The 13,148-nt window shown below is 44.2% G+C and overlaps 1 protein-coding gene across 2 annotated transcripts in view; it reads right to left on the bottom strand.

Annotated features, from left to right (window-relative positions):
* The window catches only part of LOC144593392 (phospholipid-transporting ATPase VD-like), a 147,864-nt gene that overhangs the window by 22,769 nt on the left and 111,947 nt on the right, over positions 1-13,148 (bottom strand). For both annotated transcript variants that reach the window (XM_078398899.1, XM_078398889.1), the window contains 2 exons: positions 7,222-7,348; positions 4,463-4,647 (listed from right to left, as the gene is read on the bottom strand). In XM_078398899.1, coding sequence (XP_078255025.1) covers positions 4,463-4,647; positions 7,222-7,348 — 312 coding nt within the window. The remainder of the gene's footprint in view (positions 1-4,462; positions 4,648-7,221; positions 7,349-13,148) is intronic.

The raw sequence follows: 13,148 nt of genomic DNA on the forward strand, positions 1-13,148 counted from the left end.
GGCATTCTCTTAGGATTGGCAGAAGCATGAACTGTGACATAGAAGAAACTATATGATCATCTGAAAACCTCTGATTCTGGTAGTGTTGATCACAGAAGGTCAGGTAAAAACAAGTTCTCAAGCAAGCAATGAAAATTACTTGAATCATATACTTACCCTGTAGCTAACATTGGCAACAATTTGATCAAGCATGGCAGAAGGGCACACATAGAAAATAATGGAGATTTACGTACAGCAATCTATCACACATTGGTATCCCCGACTATAGTGTGTGATAGTCAGCAACTTAAATGCTGGCAATATCTCCTTTTTATATTTTAACTAGTTAATGAAAATTGGTATGTAATATAACAAAGTAACAATCATAAGCATAAGCAAAAATGAGAAACAGACCTCTCTCATTCCCTTTTAAAATCCTGGGAAATTATCTTTTTGAAACTTTCCATCACATTGAAGTAGTTGTATAATATCCAATAGGAACAATGGTTATAAGTAACACTCAAAATATGTTGTGTAGCTCAATGTTCATGCAGATAAGCCTTTAAAATGTGAAAAGTGTTTCTACCTAGATTATCCTTTTAGTCAGTAGGTTCTAGACCATCACCATAATTTGGAAGATAAAAACATTTTCCCTAACCCTGCTCTTATCTTTGGGGAACATCTTTTCTCCAAAAACGCATTGATCCTCATAGTCGATCTCTGAAGTCTTTCCTGTTCACTTTCTTGAGGCCTCCCACAATTTTATTTTGCCTCTCATTTGATCTCTGTTGACTTTTTTTGTTCCACAGAAAATAATTCTAGCTAAGTCAAACTCTCAGGGCTAACTAACACTGTCCAACTTTGGAAATTTCCCACGAGTTTGCTTTACACTGACTCCAGCAAAGATTTCTCTCTAACCTTCCTGTAATACTGTGACAAGAACAATGCTTACTCCACTAAAATCTGAAACCCGAAACGTCACCCATTCCTTCACCCATGCATTAGTGATAATTTTTCAAAACTCTTTAGATTCTGGAGTAGTTCCTGAGGATTGGAGGGTAGCTAATGTAACCCCACTTTTCAAAAAGGGAGGGAGAGAGAAAACGGGGAATTACAGACCAGTTAGTCTAACATCGGTAGTGGGGAAAATGCTAGAGTCAGTTATTAAAGATGGGATAGCAGCACATTTGGAAAGTGGTGAAATCATTGGACAAAGTCAGCATGGATTTATGAAAGGTAAATCATGTCTGACGAATCTTATAGAATTTTTCGAGGATGTAACTAGTAGAGTGGATAAGGGAGAACCAGTGGATGTGTTATATCTGGACTTCCAGAAGGCTTTCGACAAGGTCCCACATAAGAGATTAGTATGCAAACTTAAAGCACATGGTATTGTGGGTTCAGTATTGATGTGGATAGAGAACTGGCTGGCAGACAGGAAGCAAAGAGTAGGAATAAACGGGTCCTTTTCAGAATGGCAGGCAGTGACTAGTGGGGTACCACAAGGCTCAATGCTGGGACCCCAGCTATTTACAATATATATTAATGATTTGGACGAGGGAATTGAATGCAACATCTCCAAGTTTGCGGATGACACGAAGCTGGGGGGCAGTGTTAGCTGTGAGGAGGATGTTAGGAGGCTGCAACGTGACTTGGATAGGTTAGGTGAGTGGGCAAATGCATGGCAGATGCTAGTATAATGTAGATAAATGTGAGGTTATCCACTTTGGTGGCAAGAACAGGAAAGCAGACTATTACCTGAATGGTGGCCGATTAGGAGAAGGGGAGATACAACGAGACCTGGGTGTCATGGTACACCAGTCATTGAAAGTAGGCATGCAGGTGCAGCAGGCAGTGAAGAAAGCGAATAGTATGTTGGCATTCATAGCGAGGGGATTTGAGTATAGGAGCAGGGAGGTCCTGCTGCAGTTGTACAGGGCATTGGTGAGACCACACCTGGAGTATTGAGTACAGTTTTGGTCTCTTAATCTGAGGAAAGACATTCTTGCCATAGAGGGAGTACAGAGAAGGTTCACCAGATTGATTCCTGGGATGGCAGGACTTTCATATGAAGAAAGACTGGATAGACTCGGCTTGTACTCGCTGGAATTTAGAAGAGTGAGGGGGGATCTTATAGAAACTTACAAAATTCTTAAGGGGTTGGACAGGCTAGATGCAGGAAGATTGTTCCCGATGTTGGGGAAGTCCAGAACACGGGGTCACAGTTTAAGGATAAGGGGGAAGTCTTTTAGGACCGAGATGAGAAAGTTTTTTTTCACACAGAGAGTGGTGAATCTGTGGAATTATCTGCCACAGAAGGTAGTTGAGGCCAGTTCATTGGCTATATTTAAGAGGGAGTTAGATGTGGCCCTTGTGGCTAAAGGGATCAGGGGGTATGGAGAGAAGGCAGGTACGGGATACTGAGTTGGATGATCAGCCATGATCATATTGCATGGCGGTGCAGGCTCGAAGGGCCGAATGGCCTACTCCTGCACCTATTTTCTATGTTTCTCTCCTGAGAAGCTGCCTGACCCGCTGAGTTACTCCAGCATTTTGTGTCTACCTTCAATTTGAACTGGCATCTGCAGTTATTTTCCTACACATGCTTACTCCACTGGTGGTCAAATTAGTGTTCTCGTCAGACTTTCCTGCTCTTGCATTCATTGATTTTTTACCCATCTCTACTGATGATTCTCAAGCATCTGTGAATGCTGGCGATCCCTGCCTTGCGGCCGTTTGGGTAACAGTAACGCCATCTGAGAGAATTCCCAAATCACTACCAAAACATTGAGATATCAAATAAAATTCATTCTCATGGAATTTGGGGAAAAAAGTAAGTAAATAATCGCAATATTCATTTTAAATTCTTTTTTGTTATGGCTTTGTGGTATGTACCATTTTCTCCCATCATCCTTAACACAGGTGTGTAGGAAGCAACTGAAAACTGAAGGAACTAATAAATTAAATATGTTCGGCAACGGGACCTTTTCGTGGGGCTTCCCTTGTGAGCATAGAAATTGCCAATATGACGCAAATGTATTGTAAAACAAGACATGCGTATATTCAAAATGTTTTATCAAAACCTCATCCTTGAGTGCATGTTGCTTGCATTACCAGCATCACCTATAGATGACACTGTAATCAAAGATTTCAACATCATGCTGAAATGCCTTCCTTATCACGGTTGACACCAGCCTAATACTCCCAGGGTAGAACTACTTACATAGGTAGCATAATAAACACATTTTAAAGATGGGCGGAAGGGCCTGTTTCTATGCTGAGTAAGCCCATCAGTTGGTTTCGGCTCTGTGAATGGGACACCATGACAGATCAAGTAGCCTATATTTGCACACAGTTACTATATTGGTATCACACATCCTGGCTATTTTCTTCCTATGCTTTAATTTTCCACAATAAAACGGATGTTGCCCGAATAATCCTGGTGTGCTGACTGAACAATTCAGCCATGACTAAAAATACTGTAATTGTCATGGTTTTGATTAGTAATTTAATTTCTAACAGATAAAGTAATTGAGGTTACCTACACAAATGCAAGACCAAGTGAGAGAAAGCAGGAGAGAGTGAGAAAGGGCAGGAGTAAGATTTCAGATTCAGATACGAACCAAATAATTAACTTTTCTTCATCTTGTAGTGGGTGTCTGGACGCAGGAGGAATCAGGCAAGACGCCAGGTAAGGTTTAACAGTAATTTTAATGTAGCATCAGAACATTCACTCTCTTCAGTTTCCCGCACGAGTTCACTCGAGCCCCTCAGGCAAACCCCGTAGCTCCAGACCCCTCCCCAGCCCCGTCCACTCTGTGCCGAGGGGGATAACCCAGGGAGTGGCCTAATCCCCGGGCACCGCCACAATCTCACATTACTTCAATTTTCAAATAGTAAAATGCTGAAATCAATTAATTAGCTGCACCACATATTATTGAGTTAGAAAAAAAAGTCAGTCCATGTGAAAGAATTCTCAATATTTTGTAAACCAGCACCTGAAGTTCTTTATGTCTCAGTATTAATATTACCCTTCCAAATACTCACCAAATTGGCAATATAGGGCCAGTCAGGTTAAAATGATCAAACTGGGAATGCAATCTCTAATTTGCCATGTACATGGCTATTACAACTTTTGGACTTTAGGTTTTGTGGCATGTCAGTGTTTCCTTTGGGACAGTGAGACGCTCATGTACTGATTTAAATATGACAATAAAATCCCACATTTCAAATGGGAGGCGAATTTTAAATTTATAGCCAGGGTCAGGAAATCCAGTAAAGTAGGAATAGCAAAGTTGATGGTTCCAAAGGATGCTAATTGCTCAACATTCCTTATGGGCCAGGAGGAACAGTCACATTGACGTGATCCCAACTGGCTGTCAGTTGTCTTGCTATTTTCCAGTCATTCCTCCCCACCCCCATAAATATCAGTAATCAGAGATCCCCAAATTCAATCATGCTGTCCAAATTACCTTCCATTTACCTTGTTTTGTGTATTAAGAGTGAAAATGGTGTCGGTTTCTTCCAGGAGTTTACATGCATAAGCAATGTTCACAGCAGTTTCCAGTTTGTCTCCAGTAAGGAGCCATGTCTTTATGCATGCCTTTCGAAGTGCCAATATTGTGTCAGGGACACCTTCTTGTAAGCGATCTACAATGCCTGTAGAACCTAAAGATGGAATTACAAACTGTTCTTTTTTTTTCTCCAAAATCACACTTTAGAATGAAGAAATTAGCTACACAAGTGTGTTTTAAAGAAAAGATTTGATTTTTTCTTATACCTTTTATAAATTTTGGTCAACAGATAACTTATGCAGTAGCTATTTATGCAGGAAAGCAATATTAGGTTTCCCAATGCATCTACAAATTGCGCAACTAAGTATAAGTTTACAGTTTCCTCAATAATCATGAAGATGACAAGAGTTTAATCCTTATTCAACTTTTAGTTATCGCTTTCAAAGTAATTCCTGGACTTAATACGCAGGCTTAATTAAGTGAACAAAAAACTATTCTAAATGTTTTTTTTAATAATCTACATTTCAATGGGAAGGTACCTTTGATGTATAAAGGTTTCTCTATCTATAATTACTTTCTATTGTCAACTTTTCACATGCAGAAGGCAGTGGAGGCCAGTTCGTTGGATGCTTTCAAGAGAGAGCTGGATAGAGCTCTTAAGGATAGCGGAGTGAGGGGGTATGGGGAGAGGGCAGGAACGGGGTACTGATTGAGAGTGATCAGCCATGATCGCCTTGAAGGGCAGTGCTGTCTCGAAGGGCTGAATGGCCTACTCCTGCACCTATTGTCTATTGTCTATTGTCTATAATAAGGGTGTATGCTATCCATAATAAATGTTCTCATGTACATATGTATCCTATTCAATTGTATCCATGTGTACTGTTCAAGATCCAATCATATCCAGTAGTGCCTCAGTTTTGTCTCCCAGTTCCCCAAACTTCACTGGTTCAAATAATGCTTCACACTACATGCCGATCAAATTGTATTTCATTCCATAATCCTGCTCCAGGACTACAAGTGAAGTAATCAACCCGCTGCATGTTGGCCCACAATCTCCCATTAATTTAAAGCAACGTGTGTAATATTACTGGATGCCAGACACTTGTGGGCAGGGTGGAGCGAGGATGTGATTCAATTATGTGAGTCAATTATAAAAGACAAAATTGCGGAGCATTTGGATAGTAGTAACAGGATTGTTCCGAGTCAGCATGGATTTACGAAGGGGAAATCATGCTTGACTAATCTTCTGGAATTCTTTGAGGATGTAACTAAGAAAATTGACAGGGGAGAGCCGGTGGATGTGGTGTACCTCGACTTTCAGAAAGCCTTCGACAAGGTTCCACATAGGAGATTAGTGGGCAAAATTAGAGCACATGGTATTGGAGGTAGAGTACTGACATGGATAGAAAATTGGTTGACAGACAGATAGCAAAGAGTGGGGATAAATGGGTCCCTTTCAGAATGGCAGGCAGTAACTAGTGGGGTACCGCAAGGCTCGGTGCTGGGACCGCAGCTATTTACAATATACATTAATGACTTGGATGAAGGGATTAAAAGTACCAATAGCAAATTTGCAGATGATACAAAGCTGGGTGGTAGTGTGAACTGTGAGGAAGATGCTATGAGGTTGCAGGGTGACTTGGACAGGTTGCGTGAGTGGGCGGATGCATGGCAGATTCAGTTTAATGTGGATAAGTGTGAGGTTATCCACTTTGGTGGTAAGAATAGGAAGGCAGAGTATTATCTAAATGGTGTCACGTTAGGAAAAGGGGACGTACAACGTGATCTGGGTGTCCTAGTGCATCAGTCACTGAAAGGAAGCATGCAGGTACAGCAGGCAGTGAAGAAAGCCAATGGAATGTTGGCCTTCATAACAGGAGGACTTGAGTATAGGAGCAAAGAGATCCTTCTGCAGTTGTACAGGGCCTTAGTGAGACCGCACCTGGAGTACTGTGTGCAGTTTTGGTCTCCAAATTTGAGGAAGGATATTCTTGCTATTGAGGGCGTGCAGATTAGGTTTACTTGGTTAATTCCCGGAATGGCGGGACTGTCATATGTTGAAAGACTGGAGCGGCTAGGCTTGTATACACTGGAATTTAGAAGGATGAGAGGAGATCTTATCGAAACGTATAAGATTATTAAGGGGTTGGACACGTTAGAGGCAGGAAACATGTTCCCAATGTTGGGGGAGTCCAGAACAAGGGGCCACAGTTTAAGAATAAGGGGGTAGGCCATTTAGAACGGAGATGAGGAAAATCTTTTTCAGTCAGAGAGTTGTGAATCTGTGGAATTCTCTGCCTCAGAAGGCAGTGGAGGCCAATTCTCTGAATGCATTCAAGAGAGAGCTAGATAGAGCTCTTAAGGATAGCGGAGTCAGGGGGTATGGGGAGAAGGCAGGAACGGGGTACTGATTGAGAATGATCAGCCATGATCACATTGAATGGCGGTGCTGGCTCGAAGGTCCGAATGGCCTCCTCCTGCACCTATTGTCTATTGTGATGTCCTGATCGCCTGTGTGCAGTTCCAGTGATCACATCGTCCTCAAGATCCAGCCAGTTATAAGAACATTTTTGTAAACCTTCCATACTCCACGTTATTTAACCCCTTGAGTGTTTGGATAAAAGTGTAAACACTCAATTCAACCCACATAGCACACTCTTGGAAGTGTGTCGGGCAACTCTAAACTAAGAAAGTATCTCCAAATTCCAAACACAATCTTAAATTTTACCTAACAGTGTCAGGTTAGTTTCAAGTTTAAGAGCTGATTCAAGTAGGAGCTCCTCTTGGTTGTCAATACTTGACTCTGCTACGAGGTGGAATTCTAACCATTCTGCGTACTCAACATCACTCATCACCTGCAGAGAAAAAAAATGGTACAGTTTGCTATGAGTAATCAAGAACCCACCAATCACTGAACATGGAAAGTAACCAGCACAGTAACATTTTTCCATGTTTAACCTATCGTTAATAGAAAACTGTATAGAATCCAACATGACATTGTTTGTGGGTTTATATAGATACAAAACTACATATAAAATATATCGTCCATTGTGTAGTTAGATGAACATCTGGTTTTCGTTCACATTTCATATTTGTTTCTGGCCACCATTAGAAATGCACAGATGTTTTAGTTTGTTCAAGACAGTGCATATTTCTTGCATAACTAAAAAAGGGTTTACAAGTTAAATGAATCATCGCCATATTCCAAATCTGACAGCACACAAACTGGTGGTTTCAGTTGAAATTTCCAATTCCAAGAGGATGAAGAACAGGGCAGGCTTAATGCAGATTCTGATAACGTCCAATGTGAGGCAGAGATACAACGTCTACAGACGCTGTGATTGATTTTTTTGAAGGCGTGACCAAAAAGGTTGATGAGAGCAGAGATGTAGATGTTGTGTACATGGACTTCAGTAAGGCATTCGACAAGGTTCCGCATGGTAGGCTGCTCTGGAAGGTTAGAGTGCATGGGATCGAAGGAGAGATAGCTAAATGGATAGCAAACTGGCTCCATGGAAGGAAGCAGAGGGTGATGGTGGAAGGTTGCTTTTCAGACTAGATGCCCGTGATTAGTGGTGTGTCTCAGGGTTCGGTGCTGGGCCCGTTACTGTTTGTCATCTACATCAATGATTTGGATGAGAACATACAGGGCAAGATTAGCAAGTTTGCTGATGATTCAAAAGTTAGTGGTTTTGCAGATAGTGAAGATGGTTATGAACGATTGCAGCAGGATCTGGATCAATTGGCCAGGTGGAATGGTTGATGGAATCTAATACAGAGAATGTACCCTCCTTTTACGAGGATGTTGCCAGGATTAGAGGGTGTGAGCTATAGGGAGAGGTTGAGTAGACTGGGTCTCTATTCCATGGAGCATAGGAGGATGAGGAGAAATCTTATAGAGGTATACAAAATTATGAGAGGAATAGATCGGGTAGATGCACAAAGTCTTTTACCCAGAGTAGGGGAATCGAGGACCAGAGGACATCGGTTCAAGGTGAAGGGGAAAAGATTTAATAGGAATCCGAGGGGTAACCTTTTCACACAGAGGGTGGTGGGTACATGGAACAAATTGCCAGAGGAGGTAGTTGAAGCTGGGACTATCCCACCGTTTAAGAAACAGTTAGACAGGTACATAGATAGGACAGGTTTGGAGTGATATGGACCAAGCACAGGCAAGTAGGACTAGTATACCTGGGACATTGTTGGCCAGTGTGGACGAGTTGGGCCGAAGGGCCTGTTTCTATTATCACTCTATAACTCTCTATAACACAATGTCCAATGTAAGACAGAGCCTGTAGGAAGGACAAATGGAACCAGATGAGGAAGGTGGGTACGAAGTGAAAGGGAACCACAGGGGATGCAAATGAAGGGGGTGGAAGGAGGGGGGGGGGTATATGGGAACAAAAATGGGAGATCTGTGGATTGGAAGAAGAGAAAGAGAGGACAATGCAGAGAGTAAGTTACCTAAAATTGGAAAATTAAATGTTCATACCATTTAGTTGTAGACTACCCAGGAGGAATACGAGGTGTTGTTCTTTTAGTTTACATTTTGGCCTCATCCTGGCTGTGACGAAAGCCAAGGACAGACAGGATGGTGCGCGAATTCAAAGGGGAGTTGAAAGATCATGCAAAAGGAAACTCAGGTTGGCCATCACCAAACCCATCACCTAGACTGCACTTGGTCACACCGATGTAGAAGTGGCCATCTTAGGATCGGCAAATACAATAGACGAGGTTAGAAGAGGTGCACATGAATCTTTGCCTCACTTGTAAGGTCTGATAGATCTCTGGATGGTGATGAGGGAGGAGGTGTTTTATGAGGACAAGGAGATCGAGGAGTATGAAAAAAAAGTCAAAAAATAATGTTTGTTAAGATTGGATCAGTCATGATCTCATTGAATTGTGAACTAGGCTCAGCCAAGCTCCCATTTCTGATGGTCTTATGGAGTGAATACTGAACCACTCAACTACCTCTGATCCATTCCTCAAATTTGAAAGGGGAAGCTTGGAGGCTGTTTCTTCACTTCCTCTTTGGTAAGCGGTCATTATTGCTCGTCAACCCAATCAATAAAGTGTGCACAAAACTTAGAACTTAGTATTCTAACTCATTTTCTTCCACATTAATCAAGGGATTACAGCATCGGGAGCTCCCTCTCTTTTACGAGCTGCAATGTTACTCCTATGTCAAATAAATCAAGTTGGTTTATACATGGGAAGTAGTAATTTATCATACTATCCATCTATATATATATATATTACTAAAACACTCATCTTGTTTGTTTGTTTGTTTGTCAGTTTGTTAGTTTGATTGTGCGTACCGAAATACAGCCAAAAAGGTACACAATAGTGCAACAATTTTAGGCCCACCTTACTCGCCATTGGCCTGCGGTTCAAAGGTGTTATATTTTAAAACTTGGGCAGTGGGCAGGTTTCATAGACCTGCATGGGAAGGTAGACGCTCCCGCCCCCACGAGTCTCGGGCAGATGAGGCTCGTCAGCCTGGGAAGGCAGTCCATCTACGATAGGGAAAACTCTGATCTAAAATCTCCACTGCCTTGTGGCCATGTCCAGTCATGGAAAAGGCTACAGGAGTAAACCTCAAGAAAATCCGGAGTCGGAGTCCCTGAGGCAGTTCGTCGTTGTCTACAACCTCGTCCTGGCAGCTCCTGCGTCGGTGCCAAACTGTAACGGCTCTGCTGTTCCTTTGGACCGATCAGCGACGTGGAGAGGGGTTTCGTGCTGCATGGGCAACAGCCTGTCCTTCATATGACATCGCCCAGGCTTGCATCCGACCACACATCACTGCAAACCTACACCTCCAACCTGGAGAGGCACTCCAGTTTCACCTGCGGCGTCGACACAACACGGGGAGCAACAGTTACCGGTTATAAGTCATCGCTAGATTGGCGTACAGCGAGGCGCCAGGGGTTGCTCCCGACGGTGGGAGGGATTTTCGGATCTCACTGGACAGCTACTGCCCGCCTCAAGCTGGGCAGCCCCCAGCCAATAAGGTGCTGTCCCGCCACGGTCTGCTATCCTCACTGGGTGCACGGGGATTAGGAACCATCCCAACAGCAGATCGCAACCATCGCACCTGCAAACAAAAGAACACATCAAGCCTGGGCGAACACAGCTCTTAAACTGGGAACTTGGAATGTCCGGACAATGATGACCGGCCTCTCTGGAAACCTAAAGGATATCAGCGATTCCAGGAAAACATCTGTCATAAACAACGAATTCAAGAGACTCAACGTAGACATAGCCCCCCTTCAGGAAACAAGGCTGGCAGACTCGGGCACATTGAAGGAGAAGGACTACACGTTCTACTGGCAGGGGAAGGACTCTGACGAGCCCAGAGAGCACGGAGTAGGCTTTGCAGTACGGAACAGCCTGCTGAACACGGTGGAACCAGGCAGAAATGGCTCAGAGCGATTCATGACTCTCCGTCTCAACACCACTGCAGGCCCGGTCACCCTTGTCAGCGTGTATGCCCCGACACTGTCCTCCACATCAGACACAAAGGACGAGTTCTACGAGAACCTCGCATCCATCATCAGCAGCATCCCCAGCAAGGAAGAACTTGTTCTCTTGGGCGACTTCTACGCCAGAGTGGGCGCAGACCACGAATCATGGTCTTCCTGCCTTGGACAGTTTGATGTGGGCAAAATGAATGAGAACGGTCAGGGACTGCTCGAGCTGTGCACTTACCATGACCTGTGCATTGCCAACTCGTACTTCCAGACAAAGCCCCAGCACAAGGTATCCTGGAGGCATCCACGCTCAAAGCACTGGCATCAACTGGATCTGATCCTAGTCAGACGTGCCGCCCTCAAGAACGTTCTCCACACACACTCCTACCACAGTGCGGACTGCCACACAGACCACTCCTTGGTGTGTTGCAAGATCAGGCTGCAACCAAAGAGGTTCTACCATACCAAGAAGCAGGGGAAACCCCGCATCGATGTCAGCAAGATGCCCCATCCAGACCTCGTGCAACAGTTTGCAGAGGCTTTTGAGAGAGAACTTGGCACCTCGTGTCCTGGAGACTCTGCAACAGAGAAGTGGGAAACTCTGCGGGACACCATGAACCGCACAGCCTTGGCTAGCTTTGGGAAGAAGGTCTCGAAGACACACGACTGGTTTGAGGCCAATTCGACCGAGATGACTCCCATCATCGAAGCCAAGCGCGCCGCCCTAGCCAAGTACAAGCGGTCAGTCAGCGAGAAGAACCTACAGATCCTCAGAACGTGTCTACCCAGAGTCACAGTGCGGTTTCCGAGCTGGAAGGTCAACAGCAAGGCGTTTGACTTCGTCAGCAGAGATGGCCTATTCAAGGCTCTCCCAAAGATCGGCTGCCCACCAAAACTGCAGAGCATGATAGAATCCTTCGACATCAACACGAAGGGGGACAGTGCAGTTCAATGGCAGTTTCTCGGAGCCCTTTAACATACGCAGTGGTGTCAAACAAGGCTGTGTCCTTGCTCCCACACTCTTTGGGATTTTCTTCGCTCTGCTCCTGAAACATGCCTTCGGCACCACAACAGAAGGGATCTACCTGCGTACTAGATCAGACGGCAAGCTCTTCAACCTCACCATGCCTAAAAATTCCTGAATTGCTGTTCCATCATTATTCCTGCTAGGATCTTTTTTCCAGTCGACTTTGGCCAGCTCCTCTCTCATGCCTTCATAATCCCGTTTGTTCAACTGCAACACCGACACTTCTGATTTCACCTTCTCCCTCTCAAATTGCAGATTAAAACTAATCATATTATGGTCACTACCTCCAAGCGGTTCCTTTACCTTAAGTTCCCTTATGAAATCTGGTTCATTGGACAACACTAAATACAGAATTGCCTTCTCTCTGGTAGGCTCCAGTACAAGCTGCTCCAAGAATCGATCTCGGAGGCACTCTACAAACTCCCTTTCTTGGGATCCAGAACCAACCTGATTTTCCCAGTCTACCTGCATATTGAAATCCCCCATAACCACAGTGGCATTACCTTTGTTACATACCAGTTTTAACTCCTGCTGCAACTTACACCCAAGATCAGGGCTACTGTTTAGGGGCCAGTAGATAACTCCCATTAGTGTCTTTTTACCTTTACAATTTCTCAATTCTACCAACAGTGACTGTACATCGTCAGTCCCTATGTCACCCCTTGCAAGGGACTGAATTTCATCCCGAACGAAAGTGTTGAGCAAAATGATCGCCGACCAAACGCAAGCTCGGCGATCGTTTCGCTCAACACCTTTGTTCAGTCCGCCTTAACCAATCTGATCACCCGGTGGCTGAGCACTTCAACTCCCCCTCCCAGTCTGACCTTTCTGTCATGGGCCTCCTCCAGTGTCATAGTGAGGCCCACCTCAAATTGGAGGAACAGCACCTCATATTTCGCTTGGGCAGCTTACAGCCCAGCGGTATGAACATTGACTTCTCTAACTTTAGATAGCTTCTCTGTCCCTCTCTTCCCCTCCCCCTTCCCAGTTCTCCCACCATCTTCCCGTCTCCACCTATATCCTTTCTTTGTCCCGCCTCCCTGACATCAGTCTGAAGAAGGGTCTCGACCCGAAACGTCACCCATTCCTTCTCTCCAGAGATGCTGCCTGACCCGCTGAGTTACACCAGCATTTTGTGATACCTTCGATTTGTACCAG

This window comes from Rhinoraja longicauda, chromosome 1 (assembly GCF_053455715.1).
Source record: "Rhinoraja longicauda isolate Sanriku21f chromosome 1, sRhiLon1.1, whole genome shotgun sequence".
NCBI lineage: Eukaryota > Metazoa > Chordata > Chondrichthyes > Rajiformes > Arhynchobatidae > Rhinoraja > Rhinoraja longicauda.